The sequence below is a fragment of the Haemaphysalis longicornis genome, unplaced genomic scaffold (assembly GCF_048455015.1).
Source record: "Haemaphysalis longicornis isolate Haplotype H1 unplaced genomic scaffold, Haemaphysalis longicornis Haplotype H1 scaffold_1, whole genome shotgun sequence".
Taxonomy (NCBI): domain Eukaryota; kingdom Metazoa; phylum Arthropoda; class Arachnida; order Ixodida; family Ixodidae; genus Haemaphysalis; species Haemaphysalis longicornis.
Window position 1 is genome coordinate 488942 of NW_027526203.1, and position 26474 is coordinate 515415.

The 26474-nt window shown below is 47.4% G+C and overlaps 1 protein-coding gene across 3 annotated transcripts in view; it reads right to left on the reverse strand.

Annotated features, from left to right (window-relative positions):
• LOC144174843 (uncharacterized) overlaps positions 1–26474 on the reverse strand; it is a 108145-nt gene that overhangs the window by 71855 nt on the left and 9816 nt on the right. For all 3 annotated transcript variants that reach the window (XM_077703781.1, XM_077703799.1, XM_077703790.1), the window contains exons 4-7: positions 12817–12984; positions 11355–11423; positions 5615–5672; positions 1068–1253 (exon numbers count right to left, since the gene is read on the reverse strand). In XM_077703781.1, the coding sequence (XP_077559907.1) occupies positions 1068–1253; positions 5615–5672; positions 11355–11423; positions 12817–12984 (481 nt within the window). The remainder of the gene's footprint in view (positions 1–1067; positions 1254–5614; positions 5673–11354; positions 11424–12816; positions 12985–26474) is intronic.

Sequence of the window (26474 nt, forward strand, 5' to 3'; positions counted from 1 at the left end):
ACTAAGCACACGGTGCGAAACACTCCTGAACTATAGCGGAGCACACCGCGCCGAGCGATGTTAGCAGCCCAGCGCGCACAGGCAACGCTGGCCTGCCAGAAGCGGAAGGCGCGCGGGCAGCCGAGAGAACTTATTTGCAAGTACCGTATTTACCCGATTCTAACGTGCACCTTTTTTTCCGCAAAAATAGACCGAAAAATCGCATGCGCGTTAGAATCGGATACGAAACTGAAACTGCCGCAACAGCTAAAATTTCGTTCCACCCATCGCCACCACCCTCTCAAGATGGCTTTGATTGATTGTGGGGTTTAACGCGCCGACGCAACGCAGGCGACGAGGCGCGCTGTAGTGGAGGGCTCCGGATTAATTTTGACCACCTGGGGATCTTTAACGTGTGCCGAAATCTCATACACACGGGCGTTTTTGCTTTTCGCCTCTATCAGAAAAGCGGCCGCCGCGGCCAGGAATCAAACCCGCAACCTCGTGCTCAGCAGCGCAACGCCTTAGCCACTGAGCCACCGTGGCGGGTAGCACGGCAGCTCACCACGGGGCTTGCACCTGTTGGCACGAGCAGTAAACCAGCCTCCTCCCGACTCGGGTGCCTCGTTCCTGGTCCCCTGATTCTAGGCTTCCAGAAATCAAGCTGCCAACAAAACGTGATGGCCTCACATGGAGCAGGAGAATACCACAAAGCTGCAAAGGCTGGTATCTGGCATCAAAAGGACCCCCTTATTTTACCACAACAGCACCTGTCCAGACCTCAATAAACGCAGCTTTGTGCACAGCCTCTCGCACCTAGAAGCTGTGCTGGTTCTGTTTGTTTGATTTCTCTTCTATTTCTGCAAAAAGAAAGGTTGCCAAGACCAAGAGTATCTTGAGCTCCTCTAAAAGCGTTTTATAATAATCAAGGGCTTTTAACGATTCCAAGGCGCCATGCGATCCCTTCATCCATCTACACGTGACTGGGAACCGCACAGCACATGAAGCAGCAGCTGGGAAACCATGCACAGAAATAGCTCCACGAAGCAAGCTTCCAGTTTATACATCGCTCGGGAAGCTTCCCTAACCCTTGTCTTGGCCAGGAGAACCGGGAGAGCCATGGTCAACCTGCTCCCGCAGCACTGGGAGCGGCCCTGGATCGGGAGATGGGACCGCCCGTTCTGGAACCACGGGGCTGACCGGCACATCGTCTGGCAACTGCGGAGGCTGCGGAGAGTCCCCACGTGCCATGGACGGCCCACAGCCACCCTTGCCTGCAGCAGAAGACCACGCAAAGGGGACCCTGAGGGAACTCCAGAGATGCGATAGGACGCACAAACTAATCGCCGCTTGTTTTCGGCAACCACTTTGTGCCCTGCCTACCCCTGTCCTACTGCATGCTATTGAACACCGACTAGCACGCCAGCCCTTCCGGAGCAGCAGGCAAGCACATCTGGTGGCTGTATCCAGAGTTTCCAAACAGGCTGACAGAAGCTCAACACAAGTACCCACGCACCAACATTTTAGTGGCTGCAAAGGGATTTTCTTGCATTTGGCCCCAAACTGCACCAAATGCACGGTCAAGATGCCTTAGTTCTGCGTTAAGAGGGCGGCAGCTTTTCAATTTTTTCCCTTTGTGTTGACATTTGATAAACAAGCGCCACTGCAGCACCATGGACACCCTGCGACAAGCACTTCAAAAATATTTCTGCAAAAAATATTTCTGGGAAAAAATTTGCCCCCAACTGTAACATTGTGATGAAGCTACGCATACAGTTACGCTACAAGAAAAATTGGTAAATGATGAACATGCAAAAGGGGCACACTTTTACGAGGGGTGCTACTAAATTTCGAAGCCATCAGACGCAGTGCTACCCACCTCGTCAAACACCTACAAATTAATGTCTTGTCTGGAAATTACTTCAGTTCTTCCCCTGCATGCTAATGACCAGGCCACCTATCACTGTGGCACCACTCGTTTTTGTCATGACACTCTGTGGAGGGATGGGAGAAAAAAAAAATGTGTCAACCAATACTTAGCTCGACTTGTAGATGTGCTAATAAGATACTTGACAACGCCAGACAGCACGAAAGTCCTCACCCATTGCTAGATAAGAGTGAATACAGAATGAAAAACTCGCCCGAAATCCTGCCTGAAACTTTACACTCAAGTGCGAGTAGTACCTCCAAAACAGCTGTGTCAGAATTCATCACAGACGAGGGATGGAGTGCAACACTTTATACAGTCCAACCCATGTATAACAATACCGGTTACAACAACATATCGGACATAACAATGAACACTCACACCACCATGAAATTCACCGTACTATATTTTATGGCAAAAAGACTGCTGGTTTTTTTCATCATCGGGCGATAACAATGGAACATTACAGCTTCAATATTTGCAGACATATGCGAGGAACACATCTTTTAAAGCAAAAGAAGTCCAACAGTTCTGCCCTCATTTCTACGTTTGTTTGATTGTGGAGTTCAATGCGCCAGTGCATGATGATGATGATGATTTTGGGTTTAATGGCGCAAGGCCGACAAAGGCAAAGAGCGCCATGACAATGATGAAAGAGATGATAAAGATTTGTAAAGGAGGCACTAGTTTAGAAAACTTTGCTCAGGGGGTTGGTGTATAGGGCCATAATTAAAGCATAGTGAGTATACTAAGATAAATGGTGTATAGGTTCATATTAAAACAGTGAGTGCAAGCACCTAAGGTGTAAAGTCTCAGGTTCCACCACTGTTTTAAAACACATAATGAACACAGGTGAGGTTATGGTCTATATGATATGTATTTTAAAAAGTCTACATCTGCTAGGTAACTAAAAACTTTTTTGTATGGGAACATTGGATGGTAATGCGCCAATGCAACACAGGCGATGAGGTGCGCCGTAGTGGAGGGCTCCAGGTTAATTTTGACCACCTGAAGACCTTTAACGTGCGCCAAAATCTTGTACACACGGGCGTTTTTGCTTTTCGCCTCCATCAGAAAAGTGGCTGGCGGCAGCCGGGAATCGAACCCACGTCCTTCACTTCTATTTTTGCAGCTGCCAAAAAATGTTGCGCACCCGTGCCTAAGGGGCCACACTGGCCCTTAAGGAAGGGACCCTGCAACTGCCGATCCTCTCTTACCAACACCTAGATTAAAGGAATGCCTCGCCCCCTGCGTCATTATAGTCAAATGAACCGGATCTTCTAGGATCCTCTCAGTTGTCAATATAAAACAGAAAAAACATGCTGCAGTAATATGAAACCTGCCAATCATTTTTAAGAGATATATGTCAAGAGGAATATCCAAAGCAAGTCTTCCCTGGGAACTGTGTTGAGCCGGTTGGCGCCTGCACTAAGTAGTAGTACGAGTGCCGTGCAGCTATATTTCCTGTTTGTTAAATGCTGTGTAACATTAAATGCTGACAAAATTACCCCTTAGTTATAACTAGCTTTTCCATGGCATTTGCATATGGTTGCTAAGTAGGTTGGACTTGACTTGCATATGCCAATCAAACCTTGTGGTTGAAGCCACGTGCTAAGGAAACTGAAGCAGCCCACAGCCAGCAATCTTCAGCCATATAAACGCTGGAAATGCCCCTCAATAAGGCGGCAATGCAGGTAAGCGAGCCCATTTTGGTTTCTCTAAAGGGAATTGGAAGACGCTATTCTGGAAGCGGTTGGAGCCCTTTATCCTGAGAGTTGCAGTTGCATTAGCACAATCCAGTGACTGTCGATATTCTTGGGGCTCCTGAATCATCTGGAAGTCTCAATGGTACAAACGTAAAAACATCCTCAATTTAAGCTTTCTGAGGTTTACTATCACTGGCGGTTTCTTGCGAGTTAACTGGATTTATAAAACCAATTCCGATCTTTAGCACATGACAATTGGAGTGCGGGCCAATTTCCCATTGTCTCAAGCACAAATCTTGGTAGAATAAGCGGTGTGGGCACCATGTGGGTTTTCGTGCCTGCTGTGCAGCGCAGTCAGGCTTAGCAGCCTGACGCTGCCAATGGGGAGGTTCGTCTTGGCAGCAAGGACGTGCTGGCTTGTGGGCCCTCGCATCATGGCGCATAGAGCGCCAGGCCCTAGAGGCCCGTTTCCCCCACCAGCACCCTCTTCCCCTTCGGGGCAGCCTTTTCTCAGAAACCAAGGAGACGCGAGAGGCAGATTTGCTCTTCCTAGGGCTTTTCGGCTAAGGTATGGAACCACGCAGGTCGGACTAAAAGCTCATTTTCCTCTACCCTGAGATGAGGCAGACAGAGTCGGCGGTCATGGGCCAAGCTCAGGACAGTCGGTCCAGCGAGTGTTCCACATTTCGACAGAGAAATAAAGCGTGGTTAATTGACATCGCCTACCTCCGAGCGCTTGACTGGCACTTTCCAGTCAAGTTATTACTCACTACACCTCCAACACCACCGCCAACAGCACACAGCTCTGGTACTGTGCCACTCGGGCTCAGGACTGGTTCACAAATGTTCCAGGACGGGATTGTGCAGCCTCTTAGACATGTGCATTTGCAATTCACTCACCTTGTCACGGGCATTCAGTCCATACCCTGCACTCTGTGTGCATTTGCTAACATGCATGCAGACAACACGGTTTGCTCGTGGAGGGAAAGTCTTCTTGCAGTCCCTTATAAAGCTAAAGCCTTTTCCCAGTTCATGACACACATCTCTGCCACTGCATCCAAGGAAAATAGAGCAGAATTTAAGGCAATGTCCAAACCTGACAAGGACCTTGCAAGTGTCCTAGCGACAAGCATGCTTGGCATAGTGTTCCGCTCAATGCATGTCAGCCAATTAGCAATTAACAGCTAATGCCCCACCAAAAGGCTTTTTACAGCGAAGCTGTATACCTCGACCCCCATGCGGTTTAACCTCCGTGGGCGAACACGCCAAGGCGCCGAGCGCATGCGTCAGGCTAATCAGGCATACAGCACAGAGCTCATAATTCGTACAAGGAAACCACAAAACAAGCACCACAACTCAATTGCGGATGATAAGGCACCTGTGAACAATGGGACCCCTCCCCCATGTGTTCCTGGTAAAGATTATGTTTGGAGCTTATCTCTGAAGGCTAGGCAGGACTAGTGTCACTAAATAGAGCAGTTCTTGCCGAAGACACCGAGCTCACACGTCTGGCTAGGCAGGACCCAGCGTTTGCTGCATCTTTGGACACACTTCTGCTGCTGAAATGCTGTTACACATGTTATCTGATTCGGAGTGACGTCAGCCGTGCACAGCCGCAAAGCAGGCAGGACAAACTAAGCCTGCAAGAGTTGACAGACTAAAATGCATAAACAACAAAAGGGTGGCGCCCATGAACCGTCGCATTGTAAACAAATTTCCAATAATGCGAACTCACCAGTCATTATGGCGGTGGCACGGAACAATATGAGAAAAGAGTGCCGATACTCTGTACCCTTATCTAAAGTGACGCTAGCAGAGTGCAAGCAACAAGCCCACTTGGACGGCACACTTTATACCCTCCTCTGTCGCCATTTGTAGCGGTTTATAACATCTTTGCTGGACATCCACTTACACAGACCGAGATGGCGACTTTTTTTTTTTTTTTTTTTCATTTGGCACCTCAATCACATCACTTGCTTAGAATGCACTGCTGCATATTCACCATGTAGGGCCGCATCCCCAGACTCCTCTCCGTTGTGGGCACCAGTATTCGGAGTCCCCTACAAGAATGCACAGATACAGCAAAAGATTTCTGAGAACTTGCCAGCACACATCTATTTCCTCACTGTTGCAACACTGCAACACCAATGCAACACCAATAGCATTAGTCTGTTGCTCAGCATCAGACTTCAATTCTAATTCATTCAGGAGTGAAAAGAGAAAAGGTTTTTTCTCAGAGCTGCTCCCACCCCAAATGCTGCCGAGTTTACACTGTTTCAATCCATCCTTATTTGTAGTCGGGTGTACTCTCTCGAACGCATCTAACAGTTCACTCAGTTTTCTCTCGGTGCAAAGCATTTCCAACTAACACAGTGCAGCTTACACAAGCAGCAGCAATGCTTAAGGGCACACGGTAAGGCGAAATTTGGAAAAAATGACTGTTTTTCTTCGCAATTAGGGAAGTTCAATTCCTTGTGCACATTTTTCATATTCACACTTGACTTAAAAAGTCTTATTTCTGGCTAAAAAGCAGTTTTCCCGTAAGCAAGTAGTAAGTGCCCACATCCTCTTAAGAATGTTCTCAGGGTTTATTGTCATTTTTTTTCATCAAAAAACTTCCCATTTCAGATCAAAATGGTTTTCTGGAACCAGCTGTATTAGGAAATTGCTTAGCAACCATTGCATAGCTGATTTTTAAGTGACGGCAATCCAAAGACCCTGTTGCACGTTTTTTCCACATTTGCCCTTCGAAGCTGCGCACAAAAAAAAAAACATCTTTTTTGGGCTTCACACTCTAATGATTGTAACATTGGATGCTGTTCTTTCATTAAATGGTGAAGCAATGCATGAGCCAGCATTTTGAAATCATTCAGACCAAAACCTGGGCGCAACACCACCATCAAGTGGCTTAAAGAGGTTGACCACAAGCAAAATACCTTGTGAACAGATCTTGTACGATAGTGCACAAAATAGTCAAGGAAGGACGGACGACCGGGTGAAAAGCACAAAAATGACTGACAATGATTATGAAGCTGGTGGTTTTTAAATAAATGGCTCCAGTGGTGTTTATGGCAAAAAAGTATTGTTTTTCACCTTTTTTTTTACTTTAAACTCAATTACCTCAAAACAATGTTTTTTCTTACATAGGTACCATTATTTCCTATATCTTCCAAGACAACAAGCTGATTTTTTTCCCCTGTCATCTACATAACTTGTCACACCTGCTGTACTAAAATTGAAAATTTGCACGTAACAGTTTTTTTGGTACACAACTTTTAATACTAAAATAATGCCAAAATTTAGGTACTAACGGACAAAAAATTATAAAAAACTGAATTTTTTAGGAATGTTCATAATTCTAGTACAGTTAAAAGAGCACAAAATTTGAAATAAAATGATATATAAGTTATGTAGATACCTTTCTTAGATGCCCAGAAAAATGTACCTCAATATGGCCAAAAATACATGGGAAGTATAGGGCTTACCCTGTGCCCTTAAAGGGCCCCTGAGATGGGGTTTTTGGTGGGGTCGATGGTATTGGAGCGCAAAGGCTATTTCTTGAACTAATCGTGACGTGTTAGTGCGCTCTTGATTTAATCAATTTTTTACGAGCATAAAAACATCAGAAAGCTACAAATAACATCTTTTGTGTGTGTGTGCGTTTTAACAGTCGCACATATTTGTTTTATACCGGAGTGTAAAGCACTAACACACCGGGCCAAACCGGGCTTGACGCTCCTCCGTTCTCGGCGGAAGGATACAGTGAGCGCAGGAGCAACGACGCTTGCAGTGCAGCATGATCGCTCAGCGCTCCGTGTCTGGTGTAAGAGTATCATCAGTTTTCTTTGGATTTGCTTCCTTGGACGCTGTACCCGAAAGGACTCTTTGCACCATCTGTGTTTCGAGCGTAGCCTCGACGTTAAGTTTCAGAGGTGGTAACGAACGGCGCGCCAAGGGAGCGCCACGCCGACGACGAAGGCGGAGCTCCGCACGCAGCGCTTGGACGACGCCGGGCACTGCTCGTGATCACGAGGCGCACGCTCAAGTGCGCTCACGCGGGCTGAATAAATCAGTTCAAGCCCAAACGCTGTCGCAGCTGATTCTCTGCGGCGGTCGCGACAATGGCAACAACATGCTTATCCCGTAACGACAACTGCCAAAGAGTTTCATTTCATTGCTTCCCATCAAGTCATGATCGCAGGAAAGTGGTTTGCTGCACCGGCCTTCTGAATGAACCTGTTGCCTAGTGTCCTTAGCGCGCTTTACCGTTTACCGTGTTAAATGAAGCAAGAGTAGCCGTTTGCCGCTGAAAACGAAAGGATTGCACTCTGCGGTTTCTGCATTCCGGCTTACCGGCTCTGCCGAGTAGCAACATCTGGCATATTTGTCTCAAAGCAAATGACACAAATGTTTGTTGCCCAGAACTGTTCGCTTACGCTTGAAATGGCTTGAATCTTGGACGTCTTAGATTGAACTCACAATACAATAATTTTTTTTTTTAAAAGAGCCGTATACTTCTACTGTAGAGCTTAAAAAATCGAAAACATGACGTTGACGCCGCCATCTAGTGGGAACAATTAGGACCAAGTATTGCATTAACCAGAATTCACGCCAACGCTAAATATTTCGATATAAAATGAGTAAGATATATTGTAATGATTCCGCAGTTACCTATATTACCTTGCCCAAGACGATTTTGAAAGCATAAAAGAGCTGTGCTAGTTCATAAAGGCATCTGAACCATTGGAAGCGTGGGAAGCTGGAGTAGGGGCGGAAATTTTGCTCGCTCATTCTAAAAAAAATTGTCATTTATCGTGCTCCTGATCATCATTTAGCAAGAATGTAGTAAACTACATCAACTAAGATTGCTTGCATGAAGCGCCGAGCACAGCGCATTTGCTGTGCCGTAAAGTTCCGGAAGAACGCCCACCCAAATTTAAGTACAGTGATATCAAGTGAAAAATACGAGATGGGCGGAATTTCGGGTCAAGCGCGGAAAGGACGAATAAGTGACTGCATCTACACATGAAGAGATGATTCGGGTTTGTTTTGTTCACTCATCGCGCAGCGCTAAAGCCATGGATTTTACGGGGTGGGCGCGCGTCTTTCAGTAAATTGAATATTTCACCCGTAAAAGGGGGTGGGCGATGTTTCGGGGGAGGGCGTCCACTCGGAACTTTCCGGTAATCTAATCAAAACGCAAGCGTACATTTAGCCGACGCAGGGGGCTCGCTACTACAGTCGGTAGAAATACTATAGCCTCTGTATCGCTATGTAGCGACGGTAAAAATAAGTTACCGTTCACAGAAACTCTCGCACATGCAAGGTCGACTTCCGCAATCACCAGTATCTCCTGCTCAAAGTCCGTAAGGACTGAAAAGGTAGCTTAAAAAAAAAAAAAAAAAAGTCGTCGTCTCATGTGCGACCTACTCGCTGAAGTAACCATGGTAGCCGCCGTCAAAAATCGCGGACATTCCGGCGGCCAACCATGAAATGAGTGCTTCGCCTCGGACGAGGTCGGACTATGTCGTCATCGCAAACCGCCGAACCAACAAATAGTTCTGTCTCGTCGGGGTAATAAATTTTGTTAGCGTGAGCGAATATGCTTACTATTTTTGGACTTGTTTCTACAAGATCTATAGAGTAGTTTTCTGACACACACAAAAACACTTTGAAATCCATCTCAGGCCCCCTTTAAGCCCTAGCCAGGTGCCCTGCACACTGGTCAAACCCTTCGAAACTATGCTTACTTTCATCAGTGCGCAGAAAAAAGAAATGGCAACACTAACGGCTTGAGCCCCGTAAAAATGCATTCAAAACAGCTGGATGCCATCACATTGCATGTCAAACATAAGCAACATGAGCTTGAGCACAGTCCCGAACTCTGAAGGGGGGGAGGGGGATGAGAGAGAGTGACAGGGAGAGAATAATGTTGAATTTCAATGGCAGATCTGGAGCCCTTTCAGAGCAATGTTTTTGCTCCATTTGGAGTAAACATGCTGCAATGGCAGATCTGGAGCAACTGAATCTTTTTACAGAGGCAGATCGAGAGTGCCGTTGCAGCGAAGGCTCAGCAGCTTAGCTCATTCGTTACCGCGGGAAATTTGACCGATTTTTAGGGGTCCAAGAAAATTTTTTCTGCTAAATAAATTGGGTAGGCACTAATTGCAGGAACGCAAAATGCAGATGATTTAATGCCCTTTCCAATAACAGCAGTTCTTAAAATGTTTTCATACATCATAGTCGCGAAAATAAAATAAAAATCAATTTGTCAAGTTGTCGAAGAAAATGATAGAAAAGGAGTTGTGTATAACGAAGCACCGATAGAAAAAATTTCGAATATACACTCTGTAGGAAAACATTTCAAAAACACGCCATAAAAAATGTTGACTTGAGCGGAACAGTTTCATATATTAAAAAAATGTTAGCATGCGTGGTGCCCGTGCCATGCAGTGAAGCCGAACCTCAATTTCAAAATGTGCAATTTTGGGTGGTTCCCTGGGAGAAACCTGGTGGTTTGACATTATCAGAGGCACCGATTTGTCCCCATGTGACATACAACATCTTGTCAATGATTGACTTTGCTTTTACGGCCAGAACAGTATTCGGGACAACACGATGTGAAAAACGTATGGAGTTGAAAACGAAACTCTGTGGTCGATGCTTGTTCACTGTCAGTTATCCCTCAAAACAAACTTGCGGTTTATTATCTACCGACTCGCTATTGTGCCCTGCCTGCAGGAATGAGGTGCGATGCGCTAGAACCGTGCCTTGCAAACTTTGGCCGACTAGCTGTTGTGCGATGAAATAGATGAGCACTACGAGCCTCCTGCAATGCAGCGCCACTACGAAACTTATTGGAGACTCCATCCAAATAGAGAGTTCAACTAAGGAGCAACACTAGACCTCCAGAGATACCCTCATATGGAAACGAAACTGGCAGGCAAACAGCTGGCGGTGTGTAAGGTTGGTTTGAAGCACTCTCCTCATCGGAACTGATATCTGGCCACTGGGTGCTATCTTTTGAGTTGCATCGGAAGTTCTTATCGCAGAAATCAGGTTAGCGTGGGGTGACATCAGGAGCAGCATGCTTTTTTCGAGAATCAGTAGCGGGCACTCAAGGGGCCATGCCAGGTAGGCTTTAAGTTGGGTAACTGCATAGTAGCACTAAATATCAATTTCGCGAGGTAGAACTACAACACAACTTGGAACAACGTGCGCAAAGGCAATAAAACTGCCTAAAATCATAAACTTTGAAAACAGGCACTATTTTCAGTGATTTCAGCGGTTATTACAGTCACAGTGCAAACCTGACGATTGAAAATCATTTCCTGATTCACAATCCGTGCCCCGATAACAAAAACTAAACGCTGATGCAGAGTAATTATGAGTGGCACACATTCTTGGTAGTAGTGACGCGCGATGCCCCCGCCCCTTTTCCACACCCAGGTGATGCAAACGCATGTCAAAAATCATACTTTTGTTGCAAAAATGAAAACTGATTTTGAAAGGAAATTTTCTCAGCTAACCCCAAATAGCTTTATTTGTTCCAGAAACGCCTGGAACGCCATGAAATATGGCTCCCAAGATATCGCTCAAATTGAACGATTTTCAATAGGCATGGTAACGAAAGAGTTAGACACTGAGCCACCACAGCAGGAGGCTCAAAGGGCTTTTTGAATATTCGAATCTGAGAGTTTCGACGCATGCAATGGTTAAGTTGTGATGAGGTCAAAACTAACCTGCTGGCGTGACGGACTCTGTGGAGTGGTAGGGAGAGCCTCAATTCCTTCCAAGACTTGCTTGCAGAACTGCATGGGGTGAAAAGTGAAAAAAAACTTCACTTTGTGACTGCTGACATCCACACCCTGCACAGACCGTGGTGGCTCACAGGAACAGCGATTTTCACACTCCCAAAACTCCACTAGTGTGGGAATCCCCAAGCAATGCAGCAGTTTATTCCTCTGCAGTCAGTGTAGAACAGGTTCAAGTGTCAATACTTAAGTACTGGCTTTTTTTTTTTTCATGCAGAACCAGTGCTGAATGATACCCAAACAGAACTTATAGTTTGTCATAGCTCATAACAAAATGCACGATGCGAAATTGAAAAGCATTGCACAACTCGCAGTCACACCACAGGGCTCTCCATACCAAGTAAATGAAAGGACAGTCCTTCGAATTGTTCGATTTAAGACTGCTGCATAGCTGTCATGTGACAGAGGGGCATTTCAATACAGTCACAAATATTCTCGAAGGAATACTACATGACCCATGGCACACGTCACGTCACACCGTTGGCCTCACAAGGGGGTGGTGGTGACATGTCTCCTGTAGCATGCTTACCAGGCGGTAAAATGTTTACGATAAACATCACTTTCACCTGTGGATGGGAAGCAGTTCCGTAGAGAGAATAACCGCCACAATGACATCCCCACCACCCTCTCCTCTTGCCACACATGACACTCCACACACTGCTGTTCATGGCAGTACTGCAAAACCATTTTGCAGCCCGAGCTTTCCCCCCGAATGGGCATATGGTGACAGTAAATTTTGTGAATCCTCACGAAAGTTTGGGCTTCAGGAAACTGCAGCAATGGACCCTTTGCCAGTAGCACAGAAGTCAAATTGGAGGGTTTGATGCGCCAAAGCATCACCTGGGCACCGTAGTGGAGAGCTCCAGATAAATTTTGGCCACCTGTGGATCTTCAACATGCACCGAAATCTCAACACAAGTGTTTTCGCTTTTCGCCTCGACCAGAAGAGCAGCCACCGCTGCTCAGATTATACCCGCATCCTTAGGTTCAGCTGCACAAGGCCTTAGCAACACTGAGCAACCACAGCCGGGAACCGAACCCGCGTCCTCGTGCTCAGTAGCACAACGCCTTAGCCACTCAGCCACTGCGGCCGGTTTTCAAGATACCAAAAAGCCTACTACTGACCATCTTGCCCAAGGGGGACCTTCCCACTGCCGGGGAAGGGGGGGGAAACCACATTTGCAGGTTGAACAGGCTCAGTAACCACCATTGACACAATCATTCCACACAAAAGAAAACAGAAGAAAAACCCTTTTGCAGCAACATGGCTACATAGGTCCAGTGGCACAGTTTGGCTCAAATGGTGCAATTTCGGTCTAAGCCGCACATTCTCAGCAGGTGAAATGGCCCGGCAGTAAACTAGCAGGCCTAAACTTCAGGCCGTTCTCACCTCCCGCAGTCTCTTTTTGCTAAGCTGCTGGCCCTCGCGGGGAGACTTGGCAACGGGGGAGACATGGAAGGCAGCATTCACGAGGCGCCCCACTGGATGCTTGTCATGGAGGCGGCCAGGCACTGGCGACATGCATGCCGGACTTCTCCGATTTGAGAGTGCCCCAGGCTGCAATGGACAAAACTGTTCAGTTGTAGGGAAAACAAAAGGACAACTAAGCCTTTTTTCCTGTGCATTATTCCGCTCTTCTGCTCCCACCAAGAATGGGGGAATTTTCCCGGCACAGATTGTCACTACTTGACACACGACACTGCCGTGAGAACATGGATTCGACATATATGATTGACTGCAAATACCAAGCACCCGTGTTCATAACATCCAGTTCACCTCAAAGAGTTCCTGGTAACCCAAGACTACATTACAACCATGGATGTGCCAAGAAAAGCTTCTGGCATTGGAAAAAATAAAAGTGGAAAAAATGATGTGCAAGGCGTCGAAAGTTTCGGCTGCTACTGTCGACCTTGAACTCAATTGTAGAACCCAATTGAATCGGACTGTACGCAGGTATGCGAGCCACTTCGGCAATGAGGACAGCCCCAAGGTGATCTAACAATTGCAGAAGGGCAATGTCATTCCACAGGCCTTGAAGTGCCAAACTTATATCAGATGTTTTTAAACCTTGAACATTCCAAGTAAATTTATTGTGTTTGAATCATGGCTTATTTTTGCAGCGTATTTTTGCGGTACTGACGGCACGTTCACGTTCTACATTCCCCGGTTCCTACATTTTTTCCGCTGTCCCGTGAAAAATGTATAAGCGGTGTTAATATGGCTTTCAAACATAGCCACAGTGATTTGCAAAAATACAAACAACCTACATGTGGCAAGGCCACCTTTTTGTGTTGCCAGAAAGATCTGACAGAAAGGTAATCAGAAAGAAGAGTTTCATGAAGGGCATCGCTACTACTACTATGTATATTTTATTGGCGCAAGGGCATCTGAGGCCAAAGAGCGCCAAGACAATGTTTGTTTTGTCATATTTGTTGTTAAAATGCCATGGCGATGATTGTGATGTACTTGATAAAAAATAGTGTCTATATGGGTGTAAAGGGCCCTTACTCTAAAAAGCAAAGATCAATAAGATGAGAGGTAACAATGATGATGCTTAGGTGTGTGCTGGGAGCGCCAAACATAACATGGATGGCAGTGACGTCCCTGGCACGTAAGAAAATGCTTAGAACCACCCTCACTATTTGCATTGGGTGGCCCTGATGTCACACATGGTATGAGATGAGTGCTAAAAATCCAATGTCAGCGAGATAGGCTCAAAGGCGGGCACTTCTAATCGGGGGTTGATCAGATAAAAACAATGATGGGTGTAAGGGTATCATGTAGGTGTATAGTTCGGGGAAGTGTTTCCTTGCGTCATGGTATGCCAAGCATTCAATCAATACGTGGAGGATTGCAAGTCTTCGTCTGCATTTCTCACAAGATGGTGGTGGGGTTCCGTAAGATATGAGTGAGTAGCGTGTGTGTGACCTATTCTTAATCTGCATATTGATATTTCTCCTATTGCTCCTCTGCTTGCAGTTTCACTCTCAACGAAAAAGGCATAGATATAGAGAGCCGACTGAGAAACGAGTGCATGGCAGAGGTGTCATTGACAATAAACGAAGAAGGGTGATTTTTTATGGATGTTGCCTTCATGGCATACAATAGGTCTGTGTATAAGCGCTGCTCTTTCAGGCACCACTGGTCACATTCCACATATAGGCTTTGTGCAGGACTCGTTCGGAAGGCTCCTGATGAAAGGCGAAGCCCAAGGTGCAGAACAGGGTCAAGCATTTTTAAAGCGGTTTTCGAAGCTGACGCGTATACTACGCTCCCATAGTCAAACCGCGACTTCACTAAACTGTTGTAGAGACGCAGCAGGCACACCTTATTTGCTCCGTAGGAGTGGTGGGACAGGACTTTTAGGATATTCATTGCCTTTATACATTTTATTTTGAGTAGCTTTATATGTGGAATAAATGACAGCTTTTCATCTCGCACAATCCCTAAAAACTTGTGTTCCTTCTTCACAGGCACAGCCACTCCACTGAGCTGGACGGTGGGCTCAGGGTGAATACCACGCCTCTTGGAAAATAATACACATGTGCTCTTTTGAGGATTTAGCTTAAAGCCATTTTCATCGGCCCATTTTACAAGCCTGTTTGTGGCAAGTTGTAACTGACGTTCACAGATAGACAGGTTACAAGACCGGAAACTGATATGAACATCATCCACATAAAGAGTAAAAAATGGTATGGGGCAGAGCTTTTCCAAGTGTGTTCATCTTAGCTATAAAAAATGTGCACCTAAGTACTCCATCCTGAGGAACACCGTTTTCTTGCATATACAATGCGGATACTGCAGCCCCGACCCTCACTTTGAATGTTCGTTCAGACAAATAGCTTTCAAGGGTGTTAAGCATATTCCCACAAATACCAAAAGATTTTAGGTCCCGCAGGATGCCGTAGCGCCAGGCAGTGTCATATGCTTTTTCTAGATCAAAAAATATGGACATACAAAACTGTTTGTTAACAAAGGCATTTTTCACATAGGATTCAAAAGCGACAAGTTGGTCTGTTGTTGATCTGCCCGACCGAAAACCTGCCTGGCAGCTGTCCAGAATACCATTGTATTCCAGGAAGTATAGTAACCTTCTGTTGATCATTTTTTCAAACAGCTTGCACAAGCAGCTGGTCAGAGCAATTGGACGATAACTTGATAACTTGAAACACAGGATGCATCCTTTCCCTCTTTCAGCAGTGGCACAACAATAGCCTGTTTCCATGCCTTAGAAAAGTGCCCAGCACGCCATATTCTGTTAAATAAAAACAGGAGAGTATTGATTGTGTCTGTATGAAGGTGTTTCATCATGCCGTACGTAATGTTATCTGCACCTGGTGCCGAAGGCTTGCAACCAGCCAACGCAGTCATGAGCTCATGAAGGGAGAATGGAGAGTTATAGGAGTCATTTGATTGCTTGTGGTCACATATGGACTTCCGCTCAGCTGACTTTTTGTAGTGTATAAATGTGCTTGTGTAATGTGAAGAGCTTGAGACGTGTTCAAAGTGTTGTGCCAACGCATTTGCCTGGTCCTCTAGGGTGTCACCAGTGGAGTTGACAAGGGGTAAGCCATGTGTGCTTTGTCCGTTTAGTTTTTTTATCCTGTTCCAAACCTTTCTTGTATCGGTAAAAGAATTTATTGAAGTTAAGAAAGACCTCCAGCTATTGTTTTTGGCCTGACGGCGAATGTGCCTTCCCATGGCTTTGGTGCGCTTGAACGCTACAAGGTTGTCCGCAGTTGGGTACCTGCGAAGAATGCCCCACGCCTTTTTCTGTGCCTGGCGTGCTTGCCGACACTCTTCATTCCACCGGGGCCGCCTTAGGGGACTTGTGTTACCAGAAGTCTGGGGAATGAAGTTCTCTGCAGCGTCAAGGTTATGTGCCGTGATAAAGCTACAAGCTTCATCAATACCCAAATGTTCTATGGAACTGTGTGCGAGTTGAGATTTCTGCTTAAATTTCTCCCAGTCTGCAGCGGTTTCTTTAAACCTTTTAGTTGAGATGGGAGTGTAGGGGTCTGTCTACGCATCTCAGGAATACTGGGAAATGGTCCCTTCCAAGCGGGTTTTTCTCCACCCGCCACTCAACGAGTGGAAAAAGAACAGCAGAACCGATTGCCAAGTCTATGTGTGAGTACGTGTTGTGTGTAATGTTATAATATGTGGGCTGTTTTTTGTTGAACAAACACGCACCAGATGATACTAGGAAATGTTCAATCAAGCAGCCACGAGCTTCAGTTCTCCCAGAACCCCAGAGTTTGTTGTGTGCATTTAGGTCTCCAACTAAGATAAATGGTTCCGGAAGCTCATCCACCAACGACTCAAATTCTGAGGTAGACAATTGATGATCCGGGGGAATGTATAAGGAACATATTGTAATCAGCTGACCAAAAATGATCACGCGGACTGCCTCAAGCCTGGTGAGTAGTCTAATGGACTGGGAAGGAATGAATTTTCGCGTCCCAATGGCAACCCCGCCAGATGAATAAGCAGAAGTACTATCTCTATCTTTCCTGAAGACAGTGTATTGTTTAAGAAAGTTACTTTGCTTGGGATTCAGGTGTCTCTCTTGGAGGCAAACAATACTGGATTGATGTTTATAAAGGAGTTCATATACACCATCTAAGTTTTTTATGAGACCCCTACAGTTCCTTTGAACTATGTTTTCAACAGCAATTATGGATTAAAGATAATAAAGATGTAGTTGTGACGTTGCCTATTTTGGTTCATGTCAGTGAGTCTTCTTTAGGGCCTGTGATAGGAGGAGGTGGTTTTTTTCCACGGCCAATAGTGCTGCGGCGCTCACTTTGCGCCTGCTGGGCAGGTTGAGATGCCAAGGTGTTCGTGTCCTCGACTGACAATTCAGGCAGCACCGAAATGGTGTCCGTCCGACATCCACCTCTTGGATTGGTTCCTGAGATGGCCGCAGGCTTCTTGGTTGGAACCTGCGGTGCGGGCAGGGAAGGAGTACGTGTGGGGCCCCCTGAGTTCATGCTCTCGGCGCCCTCGGGTGTCGTGTGGGCCAATGGAGCTGGACTGGAAGAGGCCGGACCAGTACCAACAGCACCCGTCACCACGTTCTCCACGGGCTCCGCAGTAGTGGTGGGGTGCTCGGCTGTGGATGGCAGCCCAGCAGGAGGAGGAACCACCAGGGCCTACCACCAGGGTTAACGACAGCGACACATCAGCTAAGCTGCATTGTGTCGCAGTACTAACCAAACATCGCCCCAACCCCCGGCGGGCGGCGTCTGCATAGGATGCAGCCGAAAACATCTTGTGCTTTTGGCATGCTTCAGGGAAACTGATATTTTCGGTTACTTTGATCTGAATGATCTCTTTTTCTTTCTTAAAAGATGAGCAGGATCTTGAGTACACAGCGTGTGAGCCACTGCAGTTCGGACATTTCATGATTGTGTTTTTGCAGTCATCAGAAGAGATCATTTTCGCCACATTTCGCACAGGTGAGCTTGCCACGGAAGCTAGAGTTCCATGACCGTAGTGCTGACATTTAAAGCATCGCCTCGGGTTTGGAATGTAGGCGCGTACACGACAGCTAAGGAAAGCTGCTCTCACTTGTGGGGACCCTAGTTTCCCTACGCCTCGCCTGCACATGTTTTCGCGAGCTGGGAGCCGTCATTTTGGGTGGCCGGCGCGTCATGTAGGTCGTGTCCTCTTCATGACCCCGCGTGACGCGCCGAACCGGCTCACCACGAACATGTGCGCGAGGGAAGGAGGACCAGTTTGTCACCTTCCTTTGCGCCACCCTCTCCCCGACCAGGGCAAGACCTCCTCTCCCCTCCGAGCTGACCTGCGGGACGAACGAGCACTTCGCCGCAAAGTCGACTGGGCGATTTGGTCGGAATCGGTTGGCTCGGCAGTGCCTACGCCGAATGCCCCGATGACGGTGAACACAGTTGGCTCCACGGACTCTGCCGAGAGATTCTGCCCTGATCGGTCGCCACGGGATGCCTCCCCTGCTCCCGTGGCCGTGATGACGGATATCGAGATCTGAGCCCAGCGGCTTGAGCGAGCGACAGGAGCCACTGTCTCCCCGCGAGCGATAGCCGTGTTGTCTGGTATATGCCCTGTATCTGCCCGGCAATAAAGCCTCACTTTGGATTGCCGGAGCCTGTCTACCGCATGTGAGTACCCGAACCCGTGCGTGAGTCTTCGGATTCCGTAGGGCTAGTGTAAGGTGCGTAGCGTTCTCTAGCGAAGCTAGCTGGGGTCCTCTGCTATTCCGTACGTTAGCCCACACACTGTTTCGGGCAGGGTAGAGCTAGCAAATGTTAGGATGAAGTGTCTGGTCTTGATCTCTGCTTCATCTCTTCTCATAATAATTCTATGCACGCCAACAACATCTTGGTCATGCAGTCCCTCAAGGAGGTCATCATCTGTCTCATGGAGGATTTCTTTGTCAGAAATAACACCTTGGACAGTGTTTAGCATGCGGTGTGGCGTAACTGCGACAGTCAAGTTGGCAATTTTTTCTTGCTTTAGGAGGTTCTCGCTTTGGTTTTATCGCATAACTTCAACAAGGAGGTCTCCAGAGGGCATCTTTTTGGCATTGTAGTCTTTTCCAACACTCCACTACGGCGCGCCTCATCGCCTGCGTTGCGTCGGCGCGTTAAACCCTACAATCAAATCAAACAATGTTTTCAATACACTTGGCAATGAAGAAGACTGACAGGTCAGTGATAGGTTTTTCGTCGGTAGAGTGTACAACTAGGTATTTGCTGAAAGCTGCCCGAGGTGGCTGGGTGCGGAGTGCTTCGGTGAGACCCCTTTTAGGAGGTCGATCAGGGTGTTTTGCAGGAGTTGAGAAGATAGCCATACGACATGGAATCAATTCGGTGTCAAGACCAGTCGCCCACCACTGAGCCCAACAAGGGAACATGGTTTTGAAGCACACGTTAACTGTACCTCGCCACTATAACCCTATGCTCGGGATCTAGGGTGAAGCCTTCACACAGGGTTAACCCTCGCCGCCTGGAGAAAAAAACGGAGAAATACGGAAGAGAGAAGATGACAGGACAGGGTTAGAAAAGACAATAGGAAAGCAAAAGAATGAAGAAGAGGACAGGAGAAGGCGACTGGCTGATTCCCCCCAGGTCGGGTCAGACTGGGGGCACCGTCTACAGGAAGCGGAGGCCGAAGTGGTGTGTTGCCTCTGCCAGGGGGCCATGAAGGTCCAAAACAACCCTAGCTTTGGCTCAACCACCAGGATGCCCTTTTCCCCGGACACGGCAAAGCCACGCACAGCCGAGGGCGTGGGTGGGTTCAACCCACATGGGCTCGGGGTCTGCAGTGTCGCCACTACCGTCACCTTGAAACGCAAGGCGCCCATACGGGCATGAAGGGCATCGCGCACCACATAAAATGCCTTTGTACACCCCAAGAGGTCCACAGAACCTAAATGAAGAATCACTGGTTGATGAAATGCCCTTGTAGAAGGGTACCACCCTTAAACTCTGGGAAGCTGTAAGAAAGCAGCCACTACACAGCCCTACCTTGCCAGCGCTCGCACACCTCATTCGACTGCTGGGAGATTACCTGCTTAAATTTTATTACCACTGCTATGGACCCCACTGAGAGAACATTTCGTTTTCAGTTTCGTTGCCACACTGCCTCAAAAGTAAGTACATTCCCCTTAGTTCAAACTCCTTTTTTGAAGCCTTCTCTATGCCATTGCAGTTCAAAAGAATTTAGGAAAACGTTTGAAATTTCAAATTGCATCTACTCAATTCGATGGCTGCACTGGATTTTAAATTATTTGCTTTGCTATGGGACAGTTCAGATATTCACACCAAGTGACATGAAGATCCAAAAAGCCTTAACTTTTGCTCAGCCACTGGGTTCTTCTTTACCCCAGACACAGCACAGCCACACAGTCAAGGGCTTTAGCGGGTCTATGTGCTAGGGTCTTTGGTGTCGCAAAAAGTCCCCCACATTTCCCCGAGGGGGAGAATGTGAAAGTGCGAATGCACGGTTGTCGGCCCGCTTGCGGCGCTTGCGCTCGGCACCCGCAGCCCACCGCCTCGCCGCCTTCTCTTCCATCTCTTCCATCGGGTTTGTAGTATCACGTGTACACCACGCAGTTATCAAGCCGCTATAACGCCGCTGAGTCGCCAACGCAACGCCGCTGACGACGTAGTTTGAATGCGTTAAAGATATAAGGAGCGTTCCTAACTCTGAAATCAGCGTGGATTCCGTGGCTTAGTCAGTAGAGCGTCGCGCTGCGGCCGCAACGTCCTCGGATCCAAACCGGGCGCCGGATGCTGTTATTTTTTTATATAGTGTAGTGGCCTGGCTGGCGCGCCGAGAGGGGGTGTTGCGAGCTGGAGAGTAGGCGAGGGGGGAGAGGAGGCGCTACGCGAGCGCCCTCACGCGTCGGAAATCCGGCGCCGTTGCTAGGCACGCTAGCTAGCTCCGTTGCTAGGCTGCGGACGGACGGACGGCGGTGGACGCGTGATTCAGGGTCGCTTAAGACGTGCATTCGCACTTAAAAAGACAAACTGCCTACGAGTATAGGGACCGGGCAGATGGACGGGTGGCGCCACCACTCGGCACACCCCTCGTTAGTGGAATGATCTGGTGCATTAGACTACGCAGCCTCCCGTTGTTTTTGCCGTGTTTGCTTCGGTGCTTTGAATGTTTTGGTGGTGTTGTGAGCGGATATGTGCGGTGAAATGAAGTCTAGACAGGTGTGTTGGGTTATCAGATTCAATAACGGCTACGTAAACTTGCCAGACTGTTTTGAACTTGGGTATGGGCGACAATGACATGAGCACTTTTTGCAGAGATCTACACTTGGCTCCACCCGATCTGAGTACAAATAAAACTACTATTATTATAAACACTTCTTAAATGCACTAACGGCTACGTAAACTTATTGGACGCTTTTAAGTTTGGGAATGAGCTACATTGACATGAGCACTTTTTTGCAGTGCTCTCAGCCTGGCTCCACACGATATGAGTAAGAATAAAACCATTATTATTATTCCTTTCTACCACTTTAAATTATCTTCACTGGTTTCAATGACTACGTTTTCCCCACCAGCCTTAACGCTTGGATACCTTGATACGTTTTCTTTGATAAGAAAGGCACTTACGCACGAGATCGATTACCGTGTGGCCGTGTAAACGTCACGGCAGTTTACAGTTTTTGTAACCGTGAGCTTTGTTTGTGCCTTCAGTTTTGGTGAGCGACACTGTGACAGCATGGGACCCTGAGAGCCGAAGCGGGACTACCACGTTTGTAGTGGTCATTTTATAAAGAGCCGAAGTTATTCAACCACCCAGCCGCCCAAGCTACAAACCATCACCCCTCCCCTTCCAATTTTACCACCTGAGCGGAATACAGGCTGGCACCGATAGCTCTAAAATGTGGCAATGTTAACGTTAAGGCCGACCTTCATGCAGCGAAATGTAGGCGAAAAGGCGGCGAACGTCATCCGGCGGCGGCTGCTTCGCCGCCGGCGTTGGAAATACGGCTGTTCACCAGCGATCTACGCGAGCTAGATGTCGAATGCACAGCCGCGAACGCGACCGGAAGAGGCAAACTGCATTTTGAGGCCGCAGCCAATGACAGCCTTGTACTTCCTGTCCTGTCTTCCATCGGCGGCGTTCGCCGCATCACCTGGCATCACGTTGCATGGAGGTTGGGGTGGACGAAAACTGAGCGGCGCGTCAAACCGCGGCGTCCGCCGCGCCAAGTTCGCCGAGGAACTTCGCTGCATGGAGGTCGGCCTTTGGCCTGTGTTTTTTTAATGCTTAAGTATTCTACACCGAGTATACCTAAAAAAATGGTGTAATGCCTTGTGAAGAAACCAACTACGCGCGACTAGTTGCCTCAAATAGGCGTGCATCAGCTCGAGTCCTCCAGCATAGACGCAGTCTCGACACGCTTGAAGCAGTTACGATTTGAGAGGAGTGCATGGAAGTACAAAATTAAACAGCAAAATCATCCACCCTCCGTTTAACGATAACGATGGTTGAACGCGAAGTTTTCTTCGTGCGAAATCGAATGGGAAATGGTCGAAGTCAAAGACGCTGCAATCTAAAGACCAAACTGCCTGCTGGTCAAATTCAAAGCTGAACTAGTCAAAGTTTAAATCCAGGGCAACCAAGGAAACCCATACGAGAAAGCTTTCCTATAAACCATCATCGTCGTTAGACGGAGGAGTGCATGATTTTTCAAGTGTAGGTGGCAGCTTGAAAAACGACCACAGCATCCAGTTTTGAAACTAAGGTTTTCGGCACCCTCCTGTCTCTCGTCCTTCAGCCACGCAGGAGTTGCTTTTTTTTTTTTGAAAAAGCATTAACAAACTAGCCACCAACCATTGCAATGCTTGTAAAGCAATGCTTTTACACGACAAGCAATAACGTTCTACTATCATGCGGTATTCTGTAAACAACTCCCGATGACTGTAGTAAGCGTGATTCTGTGAAATTAAACACGTTTCTATACTTGATGAATTTACGGAAGCAGCGTCCATCACAATTTCTGTTTTGAGGTAAATCTTTGAAGGCACCACCCAACTTTGTCTTTCGCTTGTGCACAACGCCGTTTCTTCATCAAATGCCAAAGGTCAGCACCGCAGAATCCCTTAATCGGGTGCACACATTGGCTTTGTAGGAGCATTTAGCTGCAATATATTCCTCGATGCGCCAAACTGCATAAAGGCATTAAACGTTTGCACGAACAAACCGACTTGCACTTCCAGCTTTACTTCCAGCTTGGCGCATTGAGCGTCATCTGCTATTTGTAATTGCAGTCGAATCCCACTACAACGAAATTGACGGGACATGCAAAATATTTCGTTGAAGCGAAAATTAATTGACGCGAAATCTGCCCAACACACCACGGAAAGGCCAGAAAAATAGCCCCGTATGTTTCCGCATCATTGGCAGCATAATACAATGTTTAGAAAAAGGAGTAATGCGCAATAATGTCATGTTTATTCGGATAACAAACATACCAATGGTTATCTGTTTTTTCACTGCACCCAAAGAACGCCTTGCGGAGGGGGGGGTGAAGAAATGCAGGCGCAAAACTTATCGCTGTGCAACAAGGCGTGTCCACCGAGCTGATTAGTTGCAGATAGCTGCTAGGCCGTAGGAAGCCCCCCCCCCCCTCGCTTGTGGCAGGAGCAGTGCCGTTATCTTATCCTCCAACAGGGCAGGGCAGCTACTGACCTTGGAAGGCAAGACGCACGCGCTTGCATTTAGCATGACCGCGCGCTCGCGACTAAGATAGGATGATTTGGCTTCAAGATCAAACACACAAACATGATTTTTAAGTGCGAATGCACTTTATAAGCGACCCCAAACCATCCGGCGGCGGCGGCGGCGTCCGCAGTGCTCCTCTATATTTAAAAAAGAAACAGCATCCGGCGCGAGGTTTCGATCCGAGGACTTTGCGGCCGCAGCGCGATGCTCTACCGACCAAGCCACGGACGCGACGCTGATATCAGTGTTAGTGACGCGCCTTATATCTTTAACGCATTCAAACTACGTCGTCAGCGGCGTGCGTTGGCGACTCAGCGGCGTTATAGCGGCTTGATAACTGCGTGGTGTACACGTGATACTACAAACCCGATGGAAGAGATGGAAGAGAAGGCGGCGAGGCGGTGGGCTGCGGGGGCCGAGCGCAAGCGCCGCAAGCGGGCCGACAACCGTGCATTCGCACTTTCACATTCTCCCCCTCGGGGAAATGCGGGGGAATTTTTTCTCTTGGCTATGAAGAATGGTAGAAGGAAAACGGCAAGGACAGCTGCTCACAACGCATATATGATGGCGCCGCGCCAACAGCGGAGCTCATTCGTGCGATTTCAACTGACGGATTGGCTGTAGCTCGGCTTGGCGAATCAGGCCTGTGACTCGTGTAAAGACTGCCAGCCACATCGTAATCACCATCAAACAATGGCGTCCGCCTATGATTTTTTGTTTTGTTTTGTTTTGGGTGGCGGTGTGGGCGCACCGCGCATGTTTTCCGTGAAACTAAGTGTCCTGAATGTATAAAAAGTTAGATAGCTGGCGCTATGCTTATTTTATTGTAAAATAATTGTTCGAACCCAGCCCAAATCATCGAAAATTTCGTTGAAGCGAAAGCAAGCCTGACAAATGGTTCGTTGTGTCGAGGACTTTGTTGCAATGACTTCTATGGCTAGCTGACAGGGGATTGGAAATATTTCGTTGAAGCGGAAATTTCGTTGAAGTGGCGTTCGTTGTAGTGGGGTTCGACTGTACTGAGGATGGGCGTGAATCACACACATGACATGCCTCGTAAAGGCCGCCTCTACTTTCAAGATTTAGAGACCTGAAAAACATTCTTGTGGTTATTTACGCTTTGCTAAACGGCACCGCGGCAGAATGACAGAAAACCATGCACAACTAGGCTGCGCTGACCGCCACCGGCATTCCACCGACAAGCGGTTCGCCACGGGTGGCGCTGTTCGCTGAAGCGACGGTGGTGCCATACAACGGCCGCCCAGTCCGTATAGGCACCCCTGCTGGGCTTGGGACCATGGTGGCACTACTCACTACAGACCTCTATTACTCAAGGCACCCCCCCCAGGGAGATGGGTCTGGAGAGAGCGCTGTACTGTTTGTAAACGAAACACAAGCACTTTTTTCACCAATACATTTGAAACCATTTTCACTTGCCTATTCTGATTCCCTGTTCACACCAGTCTGAGCTGCCTTTTGCAAATGAAAAATTACAAGACCTAAGGCATGACCGCTAGCATAACAAGACAGGGACATGATTTAGGAACACGGGACTACTCGTGGACCTAGTGTGGCACCACATTACTTCTTTGCACCCCTGTCTTGTTACACCAGTGTACGTCTTATGCTCAATACAAACTATCCCAACTTCCCGCCTTAAAAAGCCACTGAAGTGAATTTGTCAAACTTCTGCTTGCGTGTGCATTGAGTTGACAGGCTCAAACAAACATACTTTTCAAGATTTATCCGGTCACTAAAGCAGTGCAATTCATAGAGACTGAAAGAAGAAAAAATACCATGTGATGCCTGTGGTAACAACAACAGCTACAGCAGTGACGCAAAAAGAAGCTAACTTTTTTTACGATGAGACTGGACGATGGACAATGTTTAAGCATTTGAAGTTCGTGCACATGCACTTGCATTTGTGTCAATGTTATCTATTTAGGAAAACCTTCAGTGCTACTGGAAACAAGCATACGTGTCTGAATGTAGTTCCTGTGGTTTTTTGGAGAGTTGCCCACACCAGTTTTTGGCGTCGGTTCCTTGCAACGACAGGTTTGGCATCCAATGTTATCGGCTGCAGAATGAGCTCAATAAGACTGTCAGGATTGCCCAGGGTGACCAAGTATAGCACTATTTCCCGCCAAAGGACAGCTGAGGCAGACAGTGGCCGAATGAAGCCTTTTGCACCATCGAAGATGCTCAACTGGGAGGCGTTCCTCCCACACTTTCAGAGCTCAACTGGCGCCCCTCTGTAGTACCCACCAAGTCATAAAAGAAGCTTTGACACAAAGCCAAAAGTCAGACCATGTTGGAAAAAAAATAACCCCATTTGGGATTCGAATCCACACAGTGAGAATGTTACTCGCGTAGTGCTTTATACAATTTAGCTAGAGGAACCCACAAGTCCATTCAGAAATGAGTACACTATGCTGAGGCCTATTCTGTGATGTCATACATTGGTGTTTGTTAGATTGCAGCACTACGAGCTGCTACTCTCAGCATTTTTTGAATAATGCTTGGACAGTAACCTTCTCCCTAGCCCCCACAAATATCTAATCCCCAGCGACTGCGTTCCTTCAGGCAGAAAAAGTGGTCACAAATGTGTGGTCATGCTGCAGGCCGGTCTGGTAGTTCCTCCAGAGAAAGTCCTTCTCGTACCTTGGTTTTATGCGTTTTGATAAAAGCTTCGATTTAAATTCCTTGTTACCCAGATTCTATTCACTGATTTCTCTTCTGCCTTCGATTGGCCTTAGATTTTCTGCAAGCATACGGGTCACACATAATGCAGCTTACAACTCATGTGAAGCAAAGGC